Source organism: Zeus faber (genome assembly GCF_960531495.2).
Source record: "Zeus faber genome assembly, chromosome: 6".
In the NCBI taxonomy this organism is placed as follows: Eukaryota; Metazoa; Chordata; class Actinopteri; order Zeiformes; family Zeidae; genus Zeus; species Zeus faber.
The window spans coordinates 30,519,763-30,546,913 of record NC_137201.1 but is presented as its reverse complement, the minus strand read 5'-3'; the positions used below and the strand labels follow the sequence as shown (position 1 = coordinate 30,546,913).

Below are 27,151 nucleotides of genomic sequence, written 5' to 3'. Positions count from 1 at the left end.
TACTGCAGATGTGTGGAGGAGGTAGATCGAGAACGGCGTAACGAGCAGGGATAACAAGGTGACGTCTGGAGACAGAGGGACAGGGGAGTGATTGACGTGGTTGAGGGACGGGGGGGACTGATGGAGAGGTCACAGGTAGAACCCGAACGAAAATTCCGTTCTGGCGCGCTGGAAAACGACTGCCAAAACACAGAAATTCTAAATTGCTTCCCCAAAACTGCCCCCTCTGTCTCCCTACAGAAAGAGCTGAATTTGAGGAAAAAGCTCTCTGACTAATTCCCCAGGTAGCACAACACGGTGGAAAACTCTACTTTTGTCACTTAGTCAATTGTATTTTGTATTTGTGCTTTTTGGGTATTTTACGGTCTGTTGTTGTGGTCGTACTTCAAGAGTTCCTCGCGTCATCTTCTCAGCCGCTTCCAGAACGTCCGGGAGCTACAGCCTGCTCCATCGGGACCATGTGCTTTAAAATTGTCTCTTAAATAGGGGGATGGAAATACATCCACATATGTTTTGGATTGTATTTTCTTTTTGGTTCAATTACAAGGGGCTGGGCTGATGGTGTGTGTTGTTCTGTTTGGTTTTGTTCATGGAGCCAATGCTAAAAGTAAATGTGAATTCTGCAGGCCGTGCCAAGATAAATATGACTATGATGTTGCCGACCACGTCATATAATATGTGGGCAATAAGCAGTGGGAAGCAAGACAATTGGAACGATAGATTAGTAACCAAAGGACATTCCCTAGTAACTGCTGCGCCTCACTAATAACAAAAGAGATTGTACTGTTTACATTACTATGTATTTGATCACTGCTTTGCTGTTGTCTTAAAACTCACATATATCTGATTATATCCTCGCTTACTCTCAATTTTCATGAATGTGTATCTAATCATTATCAATCAGTATTGAAAAAGTACACATTTTTACTGCTATGTTGCTCGGTAATGGCAATTTTATGCAGTAATTTCCAGATTACTGCATAATGAAGGCCCTATAATGTAAACGGGTTATCTGAAAGGTTTCCCAACGGCCAGTTTTAATGGTTCAGTTCCTATGAACCTTTGAAATGAAATCCAACCATTGTAGCACTTTCCCATCCTTTATACGATTTCGAAACTTGGATTATAAGCACAAACAGATCTGGATCAACTGGTACGTACCGTTGAAGCTGACGGCCCGGACGTAGAGCAGCAGCTCCTTGCCGTCGACGTTGGCCATGGCGGGGCACAGGCCGCCGTAGCCCGGGCAGAGGTCGCGGTGCATGCGGTGCAGGGCGTGGGCCATGGCGTAGACGGCGTCCATGACAAACTGCACCTTCCCCTCCTGCTCGTAGCTGGAGTCCCTGCCCACCTTCTCCAGCCCTGGAGGAAGAGAAGACACAAGCAACCACATTAGTATGAGTTGTGAACATGAAGATATCTATTAGAATTAGTCAATATCTTAAAATGTACTGTAGAACAATACAGAGACATTTTCTGAGATTGAAAGATCTGTCTGCTTACATCAAAACAATAATAATAATAATAATAATAATAATAATAATAATAATTGTGGCGGACCAAGGGGCGTGGTTAAGTCGCGGCTGCAGACAACAGCATGGCTGCCTTACTCTGCCCAGCTGCCACGAGTCGGCTGAATCAGTGCCCCTGCGGCGCTGATTGGTCCGATCCGGACAGGGAGCTTTCTTAATGTTTGTCTGTCCTGCAGAGGGGTGCGGCGCACGGGCTCGTCAGCCCACTAGGAACCAGAGCGGAACGCCATTCCTCCTGTGCCCAACCCATTATTCTTTATGAAAATCAAAATATACAGTTTGTTATTCAACATGACATAATACAACATGTATTATGTTATCTTGCATTATGTTATGTCAATATAAATATACTGTACAAACAGTATATAGATTGAGATATATATTTACATAACAAAATACAACATAACATAAAACAACTTGTATTATGTCATGTTGTATAACAAACAGTATATGTAGATTTAGAAGCAGAAGGGTCACTTAAATATGCAAGAACTTTATAATAATAATAATAATAATTATAATAATAATAATGATTTGAATACGCTATATGTTTTGAAATAACAAATGTACGGTTCTATCTTACTTATAAACTCTACAAATTAATTGTATAATTGGAGGGAAATTGATTTAGCTAATTAATCTGGCCAAACCAACGATTATTTCTCTTATCACAGTCAAAGGCTCACAGTGAACAGAGCAGGAAGGTGTCCTTCAGTCCAGGGCCGGACAAGGATGAAAGTGTAAAAACGAGGAAAAATGTAAGCTGAAAGAATCATTTGGAGGGGCCTTGATGGGGGACTAAAACCTCCTCGTTTTGATTCACAGTCGCTTTGCAGAATACCAATCTGAAGGTCTGTTGACAAATACCTCGCAGGAAGCGGCGCCGAACGGCTCAATCTGCCGTGCCGCAGCGTCTCCGAGGCCATCTCCAAGATTCATATCCAACAATCGCTGCTTTGATTGCTTAAATGTTTGAGTTTCGGAATGTATTCGCTATGACTGCGGAATTTTAACCAGGGTCTCCGTGAGTCATGGCAGCCTGCAGCAGGAAATCGTATGTTCCGTCGTGAAACACTGCTTCATCGCAACTCTTCGACCAAGGAGCCGCTTGCTCTGGGACGAGCTGAGCTTTATAGTGTAAAAAAATTCAACCCACGCCGCCACAAAATAACCTGCATTATCTACATTAATATTAGCCATTTGTCAAAGGCTTATCTCCAAAGCCTCTGACAAACAAAGCCTTCACTGAGGATGAGTAATATCAGTCGACGCGCGGCGAGGGGAGTGTTGGACGGGGGCAGCGGTTTGCTCGGAGGAAACAAACCCGGTTTAGGGAAAGACGGGCTTGGAGATCCTCTAATCACTGCCCAAAAGCAGATAACTGTCCACCTGAGACGGACAGATTTGATAACGTTATGGAATCTATTGATTCTGGCCACGCCGCGGCTCCAGCGGGTCATTCAAAAATCGGAAAAATATTTTCAAAATCGAGCAAATACGAAGGCTAAGATAGCACTTGGTTATTTTGCTGTTGATGGTCAGGGATTTCTGGGTTGGTAAATCCTGGCTTAGCCAAGAGGAGACACCAGTGAATGTCACTGACTGATTAAATAGAACATATTCAAAGGATTCAAAGGACAACTGTTGGCACGAACTGATCTTCAATTCCATTCAAATCAGCATTTTAAAATGAGTGTGCAGCTCACCTTGCTATCTCTTATTTTTTATATATATATTTTTTTTCTGAACTGAATATTTATGGCCTTGGAAGTTACTAGTATTTTCTTTCCTAAAGTGAAAGTAAATATTGGAAGGTCTATTAGATTAAAAAAAAAAAAAAAAAAAAAAAAAAAAAAAAAACTCTCCACGAGTCTCCCTGACGCCTGAGTTTGTCCGAGCAAAAAGTTTTCCATAAAAATAAAAAAAAAACCACACAATTCCATTCTGCCTCGTTGGTAATGATGAAATAACACAGAGGGAAAGACATCATAATCTTTATTTGAAAACTCACTAAGTCCCCGACAATTTCTAATGAAGAATCATCATAATGAAAGTCATTAAGCTTCTCTTCTGCCCCTTTGGCCAAAACCAGAGGAGAAAGTGAGTGAGACGGGGGGAGAGAGGGAGAGAGAGAAAGAGAGGGAGGCGGAGGGGGAGGGGGAGGGGGCGTGGCTAGCCTGCTGCTTGTCTGGGCCCTCTGTCATCTGACAGAATTCCCGAATTAATAGGAACTCGGAAATAAAGTCCAATTTAATTCAACAGCGGCTCGGGATCGTAAATAGCGATGATCCGTCTGCAGAGAAGAGACGGAGGGACCCTGTACGGAGGGCGGAGGGCGGGAGAGGACCCATGCGATGGAGGCTTGGATTCGGAAGGCCCTTCGAGCAGCCGGGCTGTACGCAGGGCGGTGCGGTTTGCGTGCAGCGACGGGCGTCTCTTTGCCTGGTTGAGTCGCGCTCTGTATTTTTGAGACGTTTGAGGTGTTTGACACCTTGTAAAATTCCATCGCGTCTCAGGATTTGCTGTTTCTCGCATGGTTTTGTGCGGCGCCGAACAGATTAACATGCATGTAAATATTTTACATGCACGTTAATATGTGCGATGACAACAACCGTGCTGTAGTGTTGCCATTCCTGCAGTATTATTTTTACATTTTCTATCAAATTTGTGTAATTGTTACGCTATTTACACGAGGAAATAACAATCAGTCTAATCTAATTGTTTGTAATGTAATGTACAGTATAGACATCTATTGAGACTGTCTACGTTGTGATTGGAATGGATTACGCCAAAGCACAGAGCAACTGCTCAGTCACAGCTTAATTAAAACTTTTGAACGAGACTCTTGTTCAACTGTTGTGTCAAAAGAATGGTTTCGCACAACGCCACGGTTGAAAAAGCAAACTAACACCCTCGCGCGGCGGCGGCGCAGGATCAGTCACCTCAACATCTTCCTCACTCAGCCGCATGACTCAGAGTCGTACGTGTGGAGCCCTCTATAATAATCGCCAATGTATCAGAAAAAAACCCCCAAAAACAAAAAAAACAGGAAATGCACAAACCCAACAGGGAAATGTCAACGCCGGGAAAAGGATCAGAAAACGAATGGCGTCTTTGAAGTGAGGAAACAAAATAAACCTAATCGTTAAAGCAGGGAAACCACTGTAAGCCCGGGGCAAAGCCGTGGGTCACGTTGTCCACGCGTCGCGTCCCAGAGAGCTCCAGTGCAGACCGTCCTTCTTTCTTCGGTCGCACCCGAGGAGCACACAGCTCCCGCTTCACCTTGTCGGAGTAACAAGCAACAAGTTTGATTTGTCTTTCATACGAGCGATTAGAGGAACTGCAGAAAGGAAGACAGTCTCCAAAGAAGCCAAAACACCCATCGTAGCAAACGTACACCATGCAGTCAAATATTAAACACGACAAAAGTCCAACAAATGGTCAAACTCCTCCCGGAAAAGTGACCTCGGGGGGGCTTGTAAAAAACTGGTGAGAGGGGCCCCGCCCGACGCACCGCGGTGCCCAGCGCCCGCTCTCTGGCGGCCTGGCCCCGGCCGGGGCCCGGATGAGCGATGTGAGGAGGACGGAACGCTTCATCGCTCCGAAGTGATGTGCGACGACGCGCCTGAAGGACGGCCTCGTCGCACCTACTGGCGTTTCAATTAAACAACACTTACCGGCGAGAATGTAATTCCGCCTGGGCAAGGGCGCGCTTGTTTTCGCGTTTGCCATATTGCTTGGGCACAGAGGCATGCTTCTGTTTCAATTAGATTTGGAAATTAGATAAATGGCAAACTAATTACAGGGGTTGTCCGCGACGAGCCGAGCGGAGGGGGAACACGCCCCGTCGACAGAACCATCCAGAAGCGTCTGACGAGGCTGCATATATTTACATGAGTTATCGTCACGCGGCCGACTGTTTATGGTACTCACCGAGGCTGTGTTGGGCTCCCCCCGCGGAGGTGTCTCTCTGCTTTGGGGTGACGAGCGTAAGGAGACACGCCCGGAGCAGAACTTTGCTTCCGCCGCGGCTCGATCCCGCCTTTTTCCCGCAACGGTCCCATTTGTTTTCTCCTTGGGTGACTTAGGTTACGACCCACAGGAGTGTACACGATTGATGCAGAGTCCAGTGCCGCGCTGAGCCCATACCGCACCCAAAATACTACATAGATCCAAGAGGTCTGCATGCACCTCCGGTCAACAATGATTTTGACGGATGAGAAAAGGGTCTTTAAAATTTTTTTTTTACTAAAGCCTTACATACTGTAGTATCTTCTTGCCTCATACTGACGTGTTTTGGGTCTTCTTGGGCTTTGGCATTCCTGGGGACTCTCTCGCACCCCCTCAGTTAGTAGCGGTACTAGAACCAAGAAGGTCGATGTTATTTAAACGGGCCAGAAAATAAAAAATAGAAACATCTTGTCGTGTGCACTTTTAGGTCCGTGCTGTACAACAAGCGGTGGAAACCTTGACTACAGAAATATGTTAGTGTGATCCAAACAACCACGGGGTGGGGGTTAAATCACATCTCCAAAGTGCTGCGCGTGTGACATGATGTAATGTGACTCGTCTTCCATGCGGATTACAATCATTCCCCGGACGGATGATGTGAGTGGCATTTTGCCATTGAAGAAAACCGGCCAAAGACTAATGAGGTCAGTCGTGCATCACTGACAGGTCGTATACAGGGCTAATACGTCCTAATCGTTGGAGGGAATGGGATGGGTCTCCACCTGGGATAGCAGGGGGGGGGGACGGGGGATGTGGCACAGTGCTAGATAACCCTATAAGTAAGTCCCGCGGCTGACGGCTTTGTGTTTTCACTCATCGACAAATTAAACATTTAGCGAGCGTTTAAACCAACAAATGTGCCATGACAACTGTGGCCGGGCCACTCTCCCGTGACTGGGAGAGCGGCCAACCCGGGGCGGACGAGGCTGACGCGGCACGAAACGCAACACGGCCGTTCCACCCTGGACATCCGCACGTCCAACGGAGCGAGCGGCCGCTACCTTTCTGAGGGAATTCTCTTTGGGTAAGTCACCGGGAAGGGGCAACACGCGCTCTTCACATCCCACGGCCGACAGCTCGTCTGACCGAGCTGCTTTCCGGCTGATGCCGTGTTTGAGGGCAGTGGACTCCAACCGAGATGGGTATCTATCGATCTACCCGTCCCTCCGTCAGCCCCACCCTCCGTCCACCCAACACCTTATCTGCTGGAATGCAGTAAACTAAAAAGCCAAAGGTGTCCGTTCCGGGGGCACATCAGAGGGGAGGAAGCATCTTCCCTGCTGGTTTGCGGCTGCTCCGTCGACACATTCGGTAACTACGGATTTTGGTCCGTCCTTACGTATATGCCGGCCCAATATTGCACACCTTTCCAAAAAGGCAGAGGAATGGCACTTCAGCGTGCTGGACACGCGCGCTCCATCTCCCGCTACAGCCCGGCGGAACTCCACCTCCCGTTTCAACGGCCGAGGTCAATTTCAAGGGCAGTGCAGCCTCCATATCTGCAGCTAAAAACAGGTTGCTTCCTGTTTTCGATCGGACAGTGACACGACGGCGATGGCTCTTACCGCCCCCCCACACGCCCCCCAGCGCTGACAGCCGGTTTGACTTTCCCCCCCGTAATGACAGCGCCGGAAGGAAAGCCTTTGATACTAACGGCAACCCCTCGGAATAGTTTGGCTCAAAAAGAAAAGCAACTTGCAGCCATTTCCCCGGTCTCAACAGGACCTTTGCGTAGCGGTCGAATGCAGGGAGATGAAAGCGAACGCAGGCTCCATGAGACCTGGGGCTTCGCTAGAGTTGTGAAAAGCCCAGCGACAGTGAAGAGTCAAGCTCATTTTCAAGAACATATCTCAGGACATACTCGAGGAAGTGGACCGGCCCGCTGCTGCTCTGGCCGAAAAAACGCGATTGTTCGACGACGCGGAAGAACCACTTCAAATATGCATGATTCCCCGTCTGAAGGGTAAACAGAGTTTGTTCGGCCTCCAGGTAGATTTATTTGATCCCGGGCGGGAAACACGCCTGGCAGGCTGTTATGGGCTTGAATAAAAGAAATTGCTCGGTAACATAACTCCTGGCCCCAGGGCGAAGCTCAGAGGGGTTTGGGAAAAAAATATATACACAAAGAGAAGCTCGCTGTGAAGCCTCGCCGCAGCAATATGTCACAACTTGAAGGGACCAGAGGACGACATCAGGATTTAAGCAGGTTAATGAACGACTGACTCACCCGTCCCAAGCACCCCAAGCACCGGCTTCAAGGCCACCAGCTCCATTTGTAGATTACAATCAACAGAGCGGGAAAGATAATATGGACGTGAAAAACCTACGGAAAGCTGACATGGATCATGCACAGGGCATTTCTACAACTTGAAGTCTACGGTGGTGGGCTCTAAACCCCTCGAGAGGTCGTGAAATGCCCTTGAAACTTGCCTCAACACCACACTACGGACAGTAATACTAGGTCCGTAGTGTGGGTATAAAAGGTTATGGTGATAAGTTGATTGAAGGGTCGACTGTCATGGTGATTGGCGGTTTACGGGTTATTTATTCGGTAAATGCAGATTTCTCTCACTGGCGGCTCCACTTCCACGCAGGTTTTACTTATCTTCAGACGATAAATCGTTTGTAGAGCGTGCGCGACGTGGGTCTGTTGCCCGGTGGCAGAGCGCGGGCGTGGCCAGACATCACCGACCTGCCGGCGCTGTTACACCCACACGCTGAGAAACACCCCCCCCCCCAAAAAAAAAAAAAAAAGTAGAGCCCGAAGGAAAAGCAAGGGAGGAAAAAAACAAAACAAAACCCATCAAAAGATAAAATGGAAATATGGGGCAGACAGAGCTGCGTTAATCAGGTTCTTTTTCCTGCCTGGGTGAGGACCTCAGCCTGACTTTGGACGAGAGGAAAACACATTAATCCAAACTACAATCAGCGCACGGAGTTCCTGAGGGTGGTGCAGGCGGAGCAACCTGCATGTTAACACTCTCATTGTCATATTAATGAGTGAGTGATTGAGCGTGTGTGTGAGTGAGTGAGTGAGTGAGTGAGTCTATTGAAAACCTCAACTTGCCAGAGGAGCAGATTATGACATCACCAGTCACAAGGAAGCTGGGGGGGGGGGGGGGGAGACATCAATCGATCTTTCCAGTTCACTCATCTGGGATGGGAGTGGGGGGGTGCGGGTGGAGGTGTGTGTGTGTGTGTGTGGGGGGGGGGGGGGTGTTTAATTCCAGTATTGGGTGACTTTTCAAAAGGGAACACACACCACTCTCCACTCTATGCGGCAGGAGAGGAGGTGAGCTGGGGCTGCAGTGGTTGCCGGGTGATGGCAGGCAGACAGCGCCCCCCTCTGACCCCAGGCTGTTGTGTCTCATGGATATTTAATTAAGCTAATTAATGACAAGTAACGAGCGTGCCCAATCCCTGCCTGGCCTCTGGGGGGAGACGGCGGCGAGCACGCACATCCATCTGCACCGCCCGCCTCCCCATACCCCCTCTCTATCGCTCTCTATCGCTCTCTCTCTCTCTCTCTCTCTCTCTCTCTCTCTCTCTCTCTCTCTCTCTCTCTCTCTCTCTCTCTCTCTCTCTCTCTCTCTCTCTCTCTCTCTCTCTCTCTCTCTCTCTCTCTCTCTCTCTCTCTCTCCCTCCCTCTCCCCCCGCCTCCTCTTTCCTGTGTTTCAGATGGAAATGTGACCTTTTGCACTATGTTTGGTTGATTACTTGGTGTGGTGATATAGATGGGTGTATTTTAACACCCATGTGGTTTATTATTATTATTATTGTTTATTTTACTTGGATTTTTTAATTTGAATTATTGTTAGTATGATGATAACTTTATCATTATTACTAATATGTATTTATTTATTAATTGCTTTGTTCATTGATTTGTCTTCCAGTTTGTTGTGCTTGTGCCACTGGACACCAGATAGATAGATATGAGATACCACCTGTGCTAAATAAAGTTGTTTTTTCACTCACTCACTCTTTCCCCCTCTCCCTCCATTTCCAACAGCCCTCTCCCTATCCATCCATATCTCCATTCCCTCCATCCCATATCTCTCTCTCCCCTCATCTCTCCCTCTTTATCTAGACTCCTCTGTCTATCTCTATCTCTCTCTCTCCCTTTCTCCCTCACCGTTTCCATCGCTCTGGCTCTCACCCTCCATTACCTCCAGCCCTCTCTCTATCTAGTGTATATCTCTTATTTCCAGCCGTACAGACCCCACCACTTTCCAGTACCAACCCTCTTCCCTCCGTCTCTCTGCCTCTCTCTCGTTCTCTCAGTCTCTCTCTCTCTCCCTCTCTCTCACCCTGCATTAAGATGTTAGTTATGTGGCTGAAATGGAAGCAACAGATTACAACTACTCAATTATACATGTTGTTTTTTCCCCCCTTACTTTTCAGAGTGTTTATAAGTATTAATGGTGAATTCTCCGGCATTCCTCAGTCCTTCTGGGTCTTTCCTTTAAACCCTACTTTTAGAACACGTGATCACTACGTAGTACTTGGTCTTGGCCCTGCCTCAACAGTTGTTCATGCGACATCAGGCGACACCTACTTCATAACAAATTTACAGAACTCTCTCCACCTCTTGAGGTTTATACCGGGTGAGTTCAGAGCGAGCACCAGGACAATGGAGGATTAATTCACTGCGAAAGGTCAGAGCGTAGATTATGTTGATTATGTGCTACGGCTTATCCCCTCCCTCTCTTGGGGGGGCGGCTGATATCCAGGTGTCCTGCGCTGTCGCGCTTGGCTGCGTGGATGGGGGCTCAGGGCTTGCGGCTGGGTGGGGCGTCTGGCAGGTTGCGGTAGGGCGGGCCTGCCCTTTTAACGGAGCGCTCTCTGGGACCGGGGTTATGCAACTCGGGGGCCGTGTTGCTCCGCAGGCTTCCGGCTTCTCTGGGGGCTGGGGGGTCTCCTGTGGCTGCAGGGCGGGGTGCTCGGGGCTTTCCTGCGGTCGTGGGGTGACTGTACGGCTGGGGGACTCAGCGGTGGCTTCGGGGGCCCTTTCCGCTGCTTGGAGGCGCTACGATATAATTCTGACCTCATACACCTGAACCAATTGGGAAAAGTCCCGTACACTCACCGGTGGACACATCACACTCACACACACACACACACACACACACACACACACACACACACACACACACACGCACACACACACATGCACACACACACACACACAGGTGGACCCATCACAGGCCCACACACACCACCAGCACCTGCTTTGAACACACCCATGAACACCCTCCTGGTTGCATCCCTCTGCTTTCCTCCCTCATTTACTGCCCTAACTATGACAGGAAGAGACCACCTGCCCAAGTGCTGTTACAGTTTTCCTGGACGTAATGAACTCTGTTTTGTCGATACATTTCAAGGTTTATGTTTTTCAGTGTACATGTTGTTGTTTGTTTCTATGTTTATGTTTTTCCATGTACATGTTGTTTGGTTCGATGTATATTGAACTCACCCGTGGTGATTCTCTTCTTGGATTAGTGATTAGTTGTTTATAGACCAAAACATGGTAAAGTGGTTCTCTAAAGAGGGGGTTGGGGGTGGTTTTGTCTAACAAAAAGCTGTGCTCTTGTCAGAGTCAGAGTTATTGCAGCAGTTATTGATGATTAAAGAATGTTTAAAGAGTTGCATTGCAGATTGATGTCCAGCCTGATGTCCAACCTCACAGGTTACAGGTTAACTTTTTTTTAATTATTATTTATATTTTTTTATTATATGACATAAATATTATAATAAATACATTTATGAATTAATTCAATTATTTAGATAGTAATTATTTGCTAACCATACTATTTCATTAGTAGTGTGTGATTTTTGATATACAAATAGGATAGTTATTCTGTAACCATCAATATGACGAAAAACTTTAAATGTTGTTTTACATTATTTAAGGTTTTTATACCAAACATATTGTAAAATTGTGGTATTCTGGAAATTAAAAGGTTTAGTATAATTATGTTGAATATTTTAAGTGATATACTATGTGCACGCATACCAATCATAGCTCAAAACAATGCTAAATTTGGCTGACGTATAAAAGCCCGAAGTGGTACTAAAGAGCCATTTGCTGAGCTGAGCCAAACAATCTAGCTCCCTAAAGAGCGCCCAAATTCCCATCACTATCAAAGCTAGTTGCGCAAGTTGGCAGAGGCGGATATGAGAGCAACACACACCCATCGCGTGGCCGCAAACAATAGCAATAGCCTTTAGACATTATGGCCAACGTTCTATTACCATAATGTCTAAAAGTGAAGATGTTCTCGCCAAAAAACATTTTCCATAATACCTGACAGTAGGGGGACAAAAACCCCCGGTGTCCCCCCTATTCCAGTGCCCATGACCTGCGGTGCTGTGGTACCGCTTGATGCAGACACTGGAAGGAAAGGAATCAAGAGGCAGCCTTCAGCAGAGTCGACGATTTCTAATTTGTGGTGGTAGGGGAAATACATTTTTCTGTTGCTTTGGTGTTCACGCATTTGGAACTGATTACGGCCTCAAAGCCTCCGCGTTATCAAAGCATAAGCAAAAATTGTCTTCATACAGTATATGTACTCTGTGTGTGTGTGTGTGTGTGTGTGTGTGTGTGTGTGTGTGTGTGTGTGTGTGTGTGTGTGCGCACGCATGTGTGTGTGTGTGTGTGTGTGTGTGTGTCCGCGCCGCTCATATTATCATGTCATCTGCATTCTGTCAAGAGATCAAATTCATTTTTGATTCATCACAGCCCTCTGAGCACAAGCTCCCTCGATAAGAGTTTGGTGGTTTCTGTCGGAGGTCTGTCCTGCCACAGATAAGTGAGCTGCTTCCACCGTGTCGACTGCCAAGACTCAAAGAATTTAAAAAATGGAACGGTCACGGTGATCCGCACAGTTTAAAAAAAAAAAATCTTAATATTAATAACAACAATAACAATAACAATTAGAAATAATGCATTGTTAGTTATCTTTAAATGTTAGTTTTAGTGTTATAAATTATTTTGAAATAAATATCACCCAAAAACCCAGACACCTTCTTATCTTCTTCTTATCTTATCTTCTATCTCCAAACTCTGACAGTTAATTAGTAGGAAACACACACACACACACACACACACACACACACACACACACACACACACACACACACACACACACACACACACACACACACACACACACACACACACACACACACACACACGCACACACATATCAAATCTTTAAATTAACTCCCACCACAATGCATATTCGCTGTTATTCTTAATACCTTGTTACGCCATTTCTTGCATTTGTCTGTGAAACCCTTTGTGACATTTCCATTTTGTTAAACATTCTTAGGCGCTAAATTGGGCTGGAGTCGTGGGTTAGGGGTTGAATGGTTGGATGAATAATCCAGTCGAAGACAACCGTCCAGTGGCTCCCGAGGCGGAAGAGATGGCTCTCCACCCGGAACAGATTGGCTGAGTCAGCGTAGTCAAAGGTTAAACCGGTATCGCGAACCCTCTTCAGAGTAAAAGAACACTGGGCCTGGGTCCCGTGTCCTTTGAGATCTGGGTCATACTCCCACTCAAGTAGTTAAAACATCAGGGAACGGAGGCTTTATCCAACGGTCCTCACATGCTCAGCCCAGTCAACCGACCACCTTGGTGTCGCTGTCGAAAAGTACAAAAGGTTGTGTTCCAAGAATGGATGTGCTTGGAAATACAGCGGCGCGCTGAACAATGCTTGCCGATGAATTTCTATTCTTGGGGAAAATCGTGACCGCTCCACGGAGAAACGGCAAATGTCTTTCTGTGATGAAGAGAGCCACGGGCTTGGGATACTGCAAGCATTTTCTCCATTTTCCTCCCACCAATTTGCTTGCTGTGCATTATTGTATCACAGTGCACCACAGGAACATCTGTGGAGAATATACTGTAGTTCCTGCCAGGAATACATTTTTCTTAATCTTTTTTCACAACGACTCAAATTTGCCGCAAGAGATTGTTATGTTTGGTTAGCTTTACTGTGCTTAATCTTTCAGGGTTATTGGAAATTAGCCCAGTGCTATACCAATGATGGAAGCCATTTCATTCCAGGTAAAGGTTTGCATTAACATGAAAATCCTATTTATTAATGGATCACAGATAAGTCGACTAAACATCACAAAAAGGACCCACAAACAAATCTGGAGTACCCTGTTTAAGATGCTTTTCATTGTCTACAGATCACACTGAAGCTATAGATTGATTAGATACTGGCTCCAGTCAAGATGTGGTTTAGTGTTAATTGCATTGTGACTAATGTTTTAGAGGATAATAAACTATTCCAAACCTATTATCCTTGAATTCCATAGCTTTGAATATAAAAACATGGACACAGAACCAATTATTTTACACAGTCTAATTGGAATGAAGTGCTTGTCCATTATAAAGAATATATATATATATATATATATATATATACACTGAGCACATACGTAATTATGAACACCTGTACACTTACTTATTTATGCAATTACGTATCTATTCAGCCAATGGTTTGGCAGCAGTGCAATGGATATAATCATGCAGATACGGGTCAGCAGCTTCAGTTAATGTTCACATGAACTATCAGAATTGGGGGAAAAATGTGGTTTCAGTGTTTTCGACTGTGGCACGACTGCTGGTGCCAGGCGGGCTGGTTTGAGTATTTCTGTAACTGCTGATCTCCTGGAATTGTCATGCCCAACAGTCTCTAGAGTTTACACAGAATGGTGGAAAAAACAAAAATCATCCATTGATCGGCGGGTTCTGTGGACAAAAACGTGTTGTTGATGAGAGAGGTCAATGGAGAAGGGCCAGACTTGTTCGAGCTGACAGAAAGACTCTGGTTACTCAGAAAACCACTCTGCACAATTGTAGTGAGCACCCCTCAGAATGCACAACACGTGGAACCTTGAGGTGAATGGGCTACAACAGCAGAAGACCACGCCCAGTTCCACTTCTGTCAGCCAAGAACAGAAAGCTGAGCCTGCAGTGGGCACAGGCTCACCAAACTGGACAGTTGAAGAAACATAGCCCGGTCTAATGAATCTCGATTTCTGCTGAGGATCGCAGATGGTAGGGTCAGAATGTGACGCCAACAGCATGAGTCCATGGACCCAACCTGCCTTGTGTCAACAGTCCAGGCTGGTGGCGGTGGTGTAATGGTTTGGGGAATTTTTCTTGGCACACTTTGGGCCCGTAAATACCGATCCAGCATCGCTTGAATGCCACAGCCTATTTGAGTATTGTTGTTGACCATGTGCATCCCTTCATAGCCACATGTTACCCATATTGTAATGGCTACTTGTCAAGAATCTCAAAGGAATGTTTCCAAAATCTTGTGGAATCCATGGCAAGAAGAATTTGGGCTGTTTTGAGAGCAAAGGGAATGTCTACCCATAAGTATAGTGTTTTAATAAATACACACAGTTCAGCCACAACATTAAAACCACCTGCATAATATTGTGTACGTCTCACTTTGCCACAAAAACACCTCTCACCCGTGTAGGCATGGTCTCCACAAGACCTCTGAAGGTGTCCTGTAGTATCTGGCACCAAGACGTTAGCAGCAGCTCCTTAAAGTCCTGGAAGTTGCGAGGTGGGGCCCCAATGGATCAGGCTTGTTGCTCCAGCACATCCCATAGATGCTTGTTCAGATTGAAATCTGGGGAATTTGGAGGCCAAGTCAACACCTTGAACTCTTTGTCATGTTCCTCAGACTATTCCTGAACAATTTTTGCAGCGTGTCAGGAAGCCTTATCCTGCTGAAAGAGACCACTGCCATCAGGGAATACTGTTGCCATGAAGGGGTGAACTTGCGCTACATCAATGTTTTAGGAAGGTGGTACGTGTCAAAGTAACATCCAGATGAAAGCCAGGAACCAAGGTTTCCCAGCAGAACATTGCCCAGAGCATCACACTGCCTTATTCCCATAATACATCCTGGTGCCACCTCTTTTCCAGATAAATGCACACACACACACACACACACACACACACACACACACACCGCCCATCCACATGATGTAGAAGAAAATGTGATTCATCAGACCAGGCCACCTTCTTCCACTGCTCCATGATACAGTTCTGACACTCATGTGCCCATTGTAGACACATTCGGCCGTGGATAGGGGTGAGCATGTGCACTCTGACTGGTCTGCAGTGTGTTCTGACAACTTTCTATCATAGCACCATTACCTTTTTCACCAATTTGTGCTACAGTAGCTTTTCTGTGGAATTACACCAGGCGGGCTAGACTTCACTTGCCGGGTGCATCAATGAGTCTTGGGCGCCCATGACCCTGTCGCCGGTTCACCGGTTATCTTCCTTTGGACCACTTTTGGTAGGTAGTAACCACTGCATACTGGAACACCCAACAAGACCTGTGGTTTTGGAGATGCTCTGATCCAGTTGTCTAGCTTCAGAATTTGGACCTTTTCAAAGTGGCTCAGATCCTTACGCTTGCCAATTTTCCTGCTTCCAACACATCCACTTTAAGACCTGACTGTTCACTTGCTGCCTCATATATCCCACCCCTTGACAGGTACCGTTGGAACGAGATGAGCAATGTTATTCACTTCACCTGTCAGTGGTTTTAATGTTGTGACTGAACAGTCTATATTTATGATTCCCCTTATTTGTAATTCCTCATTGAAATGTTATCCCTGTGCATTTTTGTAAGCTTCTATCTAAGAAAAAAGTGCCCCACCGCGGCGGTAAACGGCAATCCCGCAGGGATAGGTTGCTTTTTCAGAGCGGAAAGAAAAAAGTCATACCGTCACAGTCCCAACTCACAGACACACAAATATGTGTATCCAAACACATACACATAAACAGACAAAAACACACACACACACACGCATAGATACAGAACGACGATAACCTGTGAAGTGCTGATTCAGCTATTTCTGCAGACAGTGACTGTCTTGATTAAACACACACACACACACACACACACACACACACACACACACACACACACACACACACACACACACACACACACACACACACACACACACACACACTCGCCTGGAGTCACTAATGCAATCAATTGCTGTCATCCTCTCAGTGCTCTGCCCACCAACACCAAAATAAAAACAACGTCCACAGACACCAAGTCTCGTCCAAACTGTCGACTTAGCTCAGGTTAAACAGACGGCGGCTTTATCGCAGCCGCAGCTGTGGAGGAGAGCGGCTATTTCCGGATGCTGAATACCCCCTTTTCTGTATTTACTTCTCGTCTCCGAGCGGAGGTGTGCTAAAGCCTGGCTGTATTTCACCCTGTGCGCTCTCTCTCTCTCTCTTTCTCTCTCGCCTACAATCCTGTTTTCGCATGTCTGACATCCTTCCAAAGGATTTGGCCCACAGTGTCCTCCCATCCACACTCGTTCTCAAAAAAAAAAAGTCCACCCGAATCATCGAGGATTACACTCGGCTGCCCACGCCGGTAAATTGTATTCAGCACAATGCTGCTCCCGGTGGATCGAGTCGGTTCAGTGGAGTGGGATCCATGTTGGATCGCTGCCCCAGAGGCCGCCTGTGGATCAGCGACCATGTCAGCAACCGCAATTCTAATTGTAATTGCAATGTTGCAATGCTGCAGAGACTTGCAAAGACCACCAATATGAAACAAACGTCGCCCAACCACTCCAAACCCCCCCATTCTCAGTGTTCCTATTTTGCATACTCTGGATCTGCGTCTTGGTGAAAGCTTGTGCATCCGAACATCCAAAAATAAGTGATTTTAACATCTAGGGAGAGAAGATCGTGATATTTTATCTTGTATAGATTTTATATACAGTATTTGTATTTTATACTTCTCTATTGTTAATTAATTTTTCTGTGCAATTCCTGACACATTGTTGTTTTTCTCAGATGTAACAAAAATGTGCTTTCATTTTTCATTTTGGATACTTGAAATTATTTCTCTAAATTTCCACAGCATGTCAACAATAATCAGGGAAGTCTCAATCCCACACAGCAAAATCAAGTTGACTTCCAAAGGTAAAGAAATAAGGAAAAAAATCAGCGATAATTCAGCAGCTGACAGGATTGGAATGGACTGGAAGTTTAGGAAGCTTGTTTCAAGCACAGAGTGTGGAGCAAACATATGTGACATGATCGTGTGTAAGGGTTACCTGAGTGAAGGCGGTCCACGTTCCAATGGCGGGTCATATCAGCCAGCACGCTGAGTGTAAACAAACACTCTTGAGCCCATCTTTACTTGTGGAATTTGGCTCCTTTTTAAGTGTTTTTTTAATACATATTTCTTTGTCCACGGGTTGGGGGATGTTTGGGTTTGTCATGGAGACCTGGCAACCCCGCCCATGTTGAGACTCGTTTTTGCAGCATTGCTACTTGACAAGCACAGGCAGGTCCCAGAAAGAGCCACAACGAGAGCAGCATGTTGCAGAGCGATGATCACCTGCTGCCCCACCTGCACCTGCAACCTGCACCTGCAACCTGCACCTGCACCTCCACCCACAGATTTTTTGTAAGATATCTAACTCAAGTGCGGCTTTCAGTACTTTTTCGGTATTTATAATTTAATCTATTATTAAAATGCATTTATGTATGATGAATTGTGAATCGGCATATTGGGAACGGCCGCTACATGGATGGTCTATGTATCAATTAGTTTTTGTTTGTGTTTTTATTTGTGTACATTGAAGTGGCAGTCTTAACCACCAAAAGGAAAATGAAGACTGTTCTCCTCCAGGGTCAGTGTTGAAAATCCACTCTTCGTGGCTGCCGCATCAGGCTCTGTTTAACCAATTACTGCAGCTCTGCTTTGGGTTCCCTCCTCTCCATATGTTTTTTTTGTTTGAGTCTTATTTTTCCCCATTTCTGATATTTTCTTTTGCTCCGTCACAGTGTGCCTCTCTCTCTCTCTCTCTCTCTCTCTCTCATCCTCCTCTTAAAAAGACAGTGCTAATCAGACACAGCGCTGTGCGCCACAGATGGATGATTCTATCAGCACTGGAGTATGCTGTGCATCCTTGCGAAGATAAGAAAGGAAAAAAACAGAGGAGGGTGAGGAAGAGGGAGAGGGAGAGAGAGAGAGAGAGAGGGAGGGAGGGAGAGTAGGAAAGGCTGGAGCAAAACAGAAGTGGAAGGGGAGCGTTGAGGAACGACAGCAACGTCATTATTCTCATTTCTTCAGCTCACCGTGTCTCAACAATGTGCAGCGCTCCGGAGACGCAGGCAAACGACAGACACTGTCGGCCTCACACATATTATTCACCCAGACAGGGACGCTCGACGGTATCCGAGGGGGGCAGAGGCGGAGGAGGGTGAGTTGGGGCTGGGGCGGGGGAGCGTTAACAAACGGGAATGGGAACGTCACCGGGATGAAGGAAGGAACGGCTCGTGCTGATGAACGAGCGTTGCATGGAGGATGACACAAAGGAGGGGCACGGCGGCCAATAATAACGCTAAAAACTGAGGCGGGCGGGGGGGGTGGGGGTGATGTGCTGCGCGCGCACACACACACACACACACACTAGCACACACACGCACACAGACACACACACACACACACACACACACACACACACACACACACGCACACACACACAGAAATGGGTCAAGAATAACAAAAGGGTGAATGTGTGAACACGTTCACATGATAAATGAGTTTGTGTTCACGTGTTTACCGTGCGTCCTGTTCACATTCCCACGTGTGGAGTCGACTGTGTTGAGGCAACTCCTGACGCTTTTCTCTCACAAATTGACTTAATTCTCAATGGTGCAAAAGTTCTTACATTGGCTGTCGACAATAACGATGATGAATGAAGTGGGGTGGAGTGAAAGTACAGCACTGATCCTTCTACTGAAGTGAAAGGATATAAGTATCGGCTCTCAAGTATTGAAAGTAACTACTTTATCAGATCTGGTGCCTTGATTTAACAGAACCGATGACACAGTTTAAGGATAAAGCTCATGCATATCCTGATTACAGTTTACAAAAATGTTTTACTTACGTACTTATAGTATAGTATACCAATATACTTAACTTAATTTAAAAAATATATATATACGATACAATAATATACAAAATGATATATATATTATTACATTACATTACATTACATTACATTTAGCAGACGCTTTTATCCAGAGCGACTTACAATTATTCAAACACCGACGGACGCAGCCATCAGGAGCAATTAGGGGTTAAGTGTATTGCTCAAGGACACTACAGCATGCTAGCAGGAGGAGCCTGGGATCGAACCAGCAACCTTTAGATTACTAGACGACCAGCTCTACCTCCTATATATATATATATATATATATATATATATATATGTGGCAGCCATTTTGTCTCCTTTGCAGCAGTAGATTTTGACTGACATCTAGCTGTCCAGAATTCCCCAGCATGTACTGTAGTCTATGTGTTTGCTGACAGTACCATCGCTGTTTGCCGGTGGCATTGTCTCTGCTGTGAGGTGAGATCGATGACAATTTGAGAACCAGTCGACAAGGGGGAGACCAGGCTACTTCCACCGTGTTTACTCACAGTCTGAGCTGGAGTGAAGCCATGGCTGTGTATTACTGGCGGGGAGTACAGCTTGTCTACCTTATTCTCTTATAACACGACGAAGCAAGCTGACTTGAGGCTTTGCCAGGCAGGATTCTGGCAATGCCGCGGCTGTTAACTTAAGGCAGTGAAAGATGGGGCAACTTTCCAGACACTACTAATGGTCCACCGTGTCCAAGGAGTCTTCTCAACAGTTTATCCAATTACATGGAAATATTGCGGTGCCAGTGAACATTTGCAGACAGTGGATTTTTCACTGTTTGCCGCACTTCGCAAGCTACCTCCAGAACCACAGCTTACATGGACGTCGACCTGAAAAGCCCTTTGACTTTGCTCTAAACCGGAACCCTCATCCTAACCCTAACCCTGTGGTAAAAGTACATAGATGTGCTGTTTCTATTTCCTCCCTAACCACCTCATCACATTAACCCGAACCCCAACTGACATTGCACCAGAGCCTCTCACAAAGTAAGGGAGCACTGGGAGCGGTACCTGTGCATTTCTTTGGGCTTCCAGGCCTCTTGCCGTGCATTCCCAGCTTGCAACCAAAATTCTCCTCCCAGAATTCAGCGAACCAGACGTTCCGACGGTTGTTGGAGAGAGAGCGGCTCCTGAAGTACCTGTCGAATGCTGTGGAAGAAATCATAGCATGCAGTTACACTTGGAGACATGGAGGCTCATGAGAGAAGTGGATGAATAAAGAATGATTGTTTTCTAATTGATGCCCATGAGTTTCTGAAACAATGCTCATTACATCATGTTTTGAAGACTTCAGGGTCATGAATCTTCTGACAATAACAGGCATTGCAGAACCAGTGGCAGTGCCAGGACCAGTGGCAGTGCCAGGACCAGTGCCAGTGCTAGGATCAGAGCCAAGGCCAGGGCCAGGACCAGCGCCAGTGCTAGGACCAGAGCCAGGGCGAGGGCCAGAGCCAGAGGCAGGAGTAGGGCTAGGGCCCAGGCCAAGACCAGTTCCCTTCTCCCTGTCATCTCTTCTAGATCCTCTGGATGAAACTACATTTTACAAATCATAATTCTCTCCTGCTAGTATAGCCAGACCAGTGGGGGGTTTCAATAAAGAAATCCGACAGGAGGAGGGAGGACCCCCACACCCAATAAAGCGTTCCCCTCCAAATTTCAAATTCTTCCCATGCGACAATTTAAAATGATGACTGTATAAATAAACTTGTATGTTGAGGAAACTTGAACATATGAAAAAATCTTGAGGATTACAGTATGTTTTGTGTCCTGTCTTACCCTCCACTGAGGCTCTCTTGGGCAGGATGGTAATGGCGCCCTCGGCCACTTTCTCCTGCTGGACCACGGGAGAGATTTTGGCACCCCAGCTGTCAGAGCCCACCCACAGGAAGTGACCCGTCAAGTTGTTTCTCTTGGCTGCGTCCAGGATCCGCCTGACGGGGAGCGGGGAACAACCCAAACAGTGAGCGATGAAGTTAGCTTCACCCAAGGACAGGACGAATTATGTATGGACAGGATTAGCCCCAAAAGGTAGAATCAATAATCGGAAATGAATTGAGAAGCCAGAAGTCAACAATTTTGTATGTGTGTGTGTGTGTGTGTGTGTGTGTGCGTGTGTGTGTATATGTGTGTGTTTGTGTGTCTGTGTGTGTGTATGTGTGTGTGTGTGTGTGTGTGTCTGTGTGTGTGCCACCTGATGTCGTCCTCATTGGCGAACATGATGACAGCACGAGCGTTTGGGGTCTCCAGCAGGCGGAGGACAATCTTATCAAACTCCCCAGGTCTGGGCTCCCTGGGGACTTTAACCGACTGAGCTATACACACTCCACCTGGAGAGAGAGAGGGAGAGAGAGACAGGGAGAGAGATAGAGAGAGAGAGAGAGAGAGAGAGAGAGAGAGAGAGAGAGAGAGAGAGAGAGAGAGAGAGAGAGGGGCGGAGATAAAGGAAATGGCACAAAGAAGAGGATGGGAGAGAGAGAGACAAGGGAATAAGGGGCAGGGAAGGCAGGTTAAAAAAACATTTAAGTCAAAATTCTGGTTCACGGACGTATTTAGGGTTTAGATAAAATCCACCTGGAAAGAGAGAGTGAGAGAGAGAGAGAGAGTTTGAGTTTTAAAAAGCTTTTATTTAACTCATGAAGTGTTTACCATGATTCCATGGTAAACACGTTGGTACAAATGGTACAAAAAAAGGAAAAAACATATATATATATATATATATATATATATATATATATATATATATATATACATATATACACACACACACACACACACACACACACACACATATATATATATATACATATATATTTCAAACCTTCATCTGTCAAATAACAAACAGAACACTTATGATTGATAGCAAAGAAAAGTAGAAACATATATACAACATATTGCACTTTTTTCTCCAAAATGACAGAATTCAAATCAAAATTGCCTTTGAGACCAAACTTTATCACTATTTATTTTGTTTTTCTTTGCTCTGAATGCTAAATATCGCGTATGTGATGTGAATCTTTTTGCTGAGTTTATTGGCACAAATGTAATTCCATCGACAGGAGACCTCGTTTAAACATCTCATCAACTCGAGTACAACCATTCATGGTGCAGCTCCTGGTACAGAACTTTCCTCCAACACAGCATATACGTCTTGAAGTCGAAAATGGAGGTTTGCGGATCACTTTTCCCGCTTATCTGAGCAACCAGGAGCGGTTAAAAAAAAAAAAACGAAAAAAAAAAGGAAAAAGCAGATCAGGCCAGGCTGCAGTTTGCACAGCGGACCATGAAAATGGATCTGGTTTGGGAAAGCGGCAGAACTGGCCTAGATGTGCTCGCTATCGTCCTGCCTCAACTCCGTCCAGGTCCAGGCAACAATCCTCTTTGAGAAGAGGGCGGATGTGGACGTGAACGTGTGAATCTGATCAAAGGGGGCAGGACGCGCCGGGATCTGAGACGGATCCCGGACGGAGACGGACGGACGGATCGAAGCGTCATGTGGGTTGGAGCCCGTGTCGTCTTGTTTCCCAGGTTTTGTGTCCGATACTTTCCGCCCCGCCGGTATCACTGCCCTCTCACCATTGATTGCATGAAAACATGGACGCTGAAAGGTAACCGATAGCCACACTGCGGCCCCCGGAGCGTCTGGAGGAAGAGATGTCGACCATTTTCCGACCGGCGCCTGCACAGCGGGAAAAACTGTGTCCACTACACAGAGAGAGGGAACACGGTGCTACCTTCGTCCAGAGCGCAGGCCAGTAGATTAGAATAAATCTTTAATGTCCTTGTGGGGCAATTTGCCTCATGTACAGTGGTCAATAGAGGAAATCTACAACAACAACAACAACAACAACATCATCTGTGTGGCCTGTATCATATTTTTTCGAGTGCAATTACGTGCCACGAATTTACAAGGGCGAGACATTAACGTGAAGCGCTGGTTATTTTCGGAAAACAATATAATCGTGGTAGGACCATTCTCACTCAGAAATTGGCTCGTGGCCCACTGACGAACATGTGAAACCAGAGGAGGGCAACCGTGAGGACAGTCACACATCGGCTCCAGCTCTTTTCCGCTCGAGGCTGGATCTCTCTCTCTCTCTCTCACTCACTCACTCACTCACTCACTCACTCACTCACTCACTCACTCACTCACTCACTCACTCACACACACACACACACACACACACACACACACACACACACACACACACACACACACACACACACACACACACACACACACACACACACACACACACACAAACAGTTTCAACTAGTGGATGTGCTGGCCGGCCCGCCAGTCAAACGGCCAGATGTGTTGGACACATCACGGTGACGTTAAACAAACAGCTTTGTCTAAATGATTCCGTTTGGCCACTCTGTTCGCTTTCCTCATCAGGGAGCTCCATCACCCTCCCTGCGCTCGCGTCCCCTCGTCGCCGTCAGCCTCAAACTCTCATCCTCCTACAGACGTCTCTCTCTCCCTCCCCCTTCTCTCTCCCAGTTCCACCCCATTAAATCGACATCCGTTGGTTCTGTGTCAGTCTGCTGAGACATCCACCTTCATCTTCCCAAACCCCTGCAGTCCTGGAGCTGGATACCGATACCTCTCATCTCCGGCCGCCCTGGGAAAACCACAAAGCAATTTACATTTAAGCCATTCAGCGGGGGCTTCCACCCAAATCGACTTAAACAGAATGTATTTTGTCAGTGGTGGTGGAACGGACTGTTTGCCACAGTCATTATTCTGGGATATTCAAAAAGGCTAAACATAGCCTAATGGAGCGTAACAAGGTAAAAAGCACCTTTACCACTGCTAAAAAATGTTGAAAATGTATCCGGTTGTAGGGGCCCATGGGTGCTACTACGATGAAAAGAAAAAGAAAATATAACTTTTAACTAAATTGGAACAAAAAGATTTCTACGTCATACCAAAAACTGGAGGTCATATGGCTTGGACATGACCCAAAGTCAAGACGTACAAGAGATAAGGAAATGTTCTTTATTTATATAGGACTTAAGCGACATAAGCTTAGATTTTATGTCATTTAGCCACATTAAAAAGTTATGTTTTTGCTTTGCTTTTTTCCTGCTCCTGTCTTGGACCAACACCATTCTTTTTCTTAAGTGAGTGACTGACCTTGTTAAATAAAAATATTTATATTTAAAGCTTTGTGGACTATGCCATCAGAATACCATTTATCATAATTTTAATGGTGTCACACGAGGGCAACCTTATTTTCCCCTCCCTTTAGTTCCACATCATGGATTGCTTTACCCGAGAGGACCATGGCTGGTCAACCCCTCTGCTTTGAAAGGTTTTCCCCTTCCACACAGAGCAGCACATTGCGGGAGACGTGATTTCCACAAGTGCTAAGTTTTCGGGTCATCGCAGAATACGGAGGGAGTTTGTTTTTCGCTCACTCTTCGCTTCTGAGATTTGCTGCCTCTAATCTCGCCAAACCCAAGGTCCGCCCCGTCACTGACACTAATCTGCCAACACGCTGCGCGCGAATAGAGAATCCCGCCCCAAACAAAACATACAAGCCCAAAGCTCCACATTTTTGAAACTATTTTGTTGACTACGGTTTGCCTCTGTGGCTGAATTTCTAATCATTAACTATTCAAAATGTGATAACAATCAAACAAATCAGACGGACTGATTCAACATCACAACAATTATACACGTCTGTATCTACAGCTAACTTGGTCATTTAACTTTGACTGTAATTGATCATTCTGCTGATTACCATTTGAATTTTTAACCAATTTTGGAGGGAATGCCATATATTTTCTGGAGGCAGGCAACATGTAAAAAAATATATATATATCTGGTGATTTGGTGTGTAGTACTCTATTCTCATACTTTTATAACTTTTTTAATTTTACTTGGAATAAGGTAAAATTAGTGATGGTTGAGTACAACTTTTAAATAATTCAAGCCAAAGTGGACCAGGACAGGGCTGTGTAGAAGAACACATTAACTCGAAAGTGCTAAATGTCGGTGATCAGTTAAATAACAGGTTCAAATAAAAATAATATTAATAGAGAGTGACCCCAAACCTAAGAGTTAAAGTCTATACTGTTAAGTAAAAAACCAGCTCTTTTCTGTTACAGATGCTGAGCAGGTTTAGAGGCCACTGAAGAGTCTCTAGAGTCTTAATATGTATATATATATATATATTTTTTTTTTTAACCTGTGCTTTCAGCATGCTGGGCATACAACACAGAGTATTTGGATGCCATTGCATCTACGTAGGACAGCGTTAGTCTGCAAGTTGAGTTAAACTTCTCAACCTGCAATGCCACTCTTTATTCATTGTTAAATCATCAAGAACTGCTGCAATAACTCTATCCTGTGGACAACCTGTGGGACGACAAGAGCACAGTTTTTTGTTACCCCCCTCTTTGGAGAACATGTTTGGGTCTATAAACAACTAATCACTACTACGTTTTTCCATTTGAGTAATACTATTTTCTTGGCAATTGTTAAGCGGATCAAAATGGGTTGGTGGTTGAGTGGTGGGTCAACTAAGGAGAGGTCACCGAGGAGACATACAGACCGGGAAACTGGAATGCTGTGACCCAGAAGGGTTGATAGCTTCGCGGTGAAGTTGGTCCAGAATGCTTGGATAGGTGGGCAGAGCCGGAAGGCATGAAAGTAATCATCTCTAGTATTGAGAGAACAATGACATCAAAAGTCTTTATCCAGGAAACCCATTTTCAACATTTTGTGTTAGGGGATATGTGCTCTGTGCAAAATCTTGTATTTGATCTGTTGCATTTTGGAATTGCGGGTCATAGAAAAGGTGTTGCTGCAAATAAGCTTCCACGGGCTTATATCGGTGGAAACAGCAAGTAGTCTCTGTCCCATGATTGTAGGATGTTGTTTGTTAATTATATTTTAACTTTTTGAGACTGTTACAGTTGAAGAATTGCAGGGAAACTGTGGTAGGACTGGAAGATATAAATGAATTGTCTTCAAAAATTTGTTCCAGATGAGTAATTCCTTGTCATTTCCAAGACCTGAAGATCATTGGTCTGTTTTTAACCAGAAAATCTGGGTTGTGCCAGATTGAAGTGAATTTGTTTGGAGATTTTTGTGAAACCCTTTGAGAGTGTATTGTGATTAAGGGCTATATAAATAAACTTGACTTGACTTGAGATAGAGTGTAACCACTGAGTTTGTTGAATTTCCACCAGGCTGACAGAGTCGTTGCAATGAATGAGTTTTTAAAGCAACTATGTTTCCTTATTGATTCAGTTAGGATTGGGAGATCAGATATTGATAAATCCTGACATTGTTTGTTCAGTGTCTTGCCATCCATGGCCCAGTTGTTACTCTGGTTGTAACCATTTAATTATGAATTGAAAATGGTTCGCTAAATAGTAGTATCTGAATCTCTTTGGGGGTTGCTAGGCCTCCACAGTCTTTGTTTTTCTGTAGTGCTGCTAGTTTAATTCTCGGTTTCTCGTGTTTCCAATAGAATTCATTGATTATTGAGTCAAGAGTATTAAACCAGTGTACTGTTGGTTGGACTGGTGTCATGAAAAATATATAGTATTTTTGGTAGTATATTCATTTTCACT

General features: G+C 45.4%; 1 protein-coding gene across 1 annotated transcript in view; it reads right to left on the bottom strand.

Moving 5' to 3' along the window:
* The window catches only part of LOC307231531 (metabotropic glutamate receptor 8-like), a gene marked incomplete at its 3' end in the record, with an annotated part of 159,710 nt that overhangs the window by 26,098 nt on the left and 106,461 nt on the right, over positions 1-27,151 (bottom strand). The window contains 4 exon segments of the mRNA XM_080002286.1: positions 1,162-1,362; positions 20,576-20,713; positions 21,341-21,495; positions 21,756-21,891. Of these exon segments, the coding sequence (XP_079858412.1) occupies positions 1,162-1,362; positions 20,576-20,713; positions 21,341-21,495; positions 21,756-21,891 (630 nt within the window).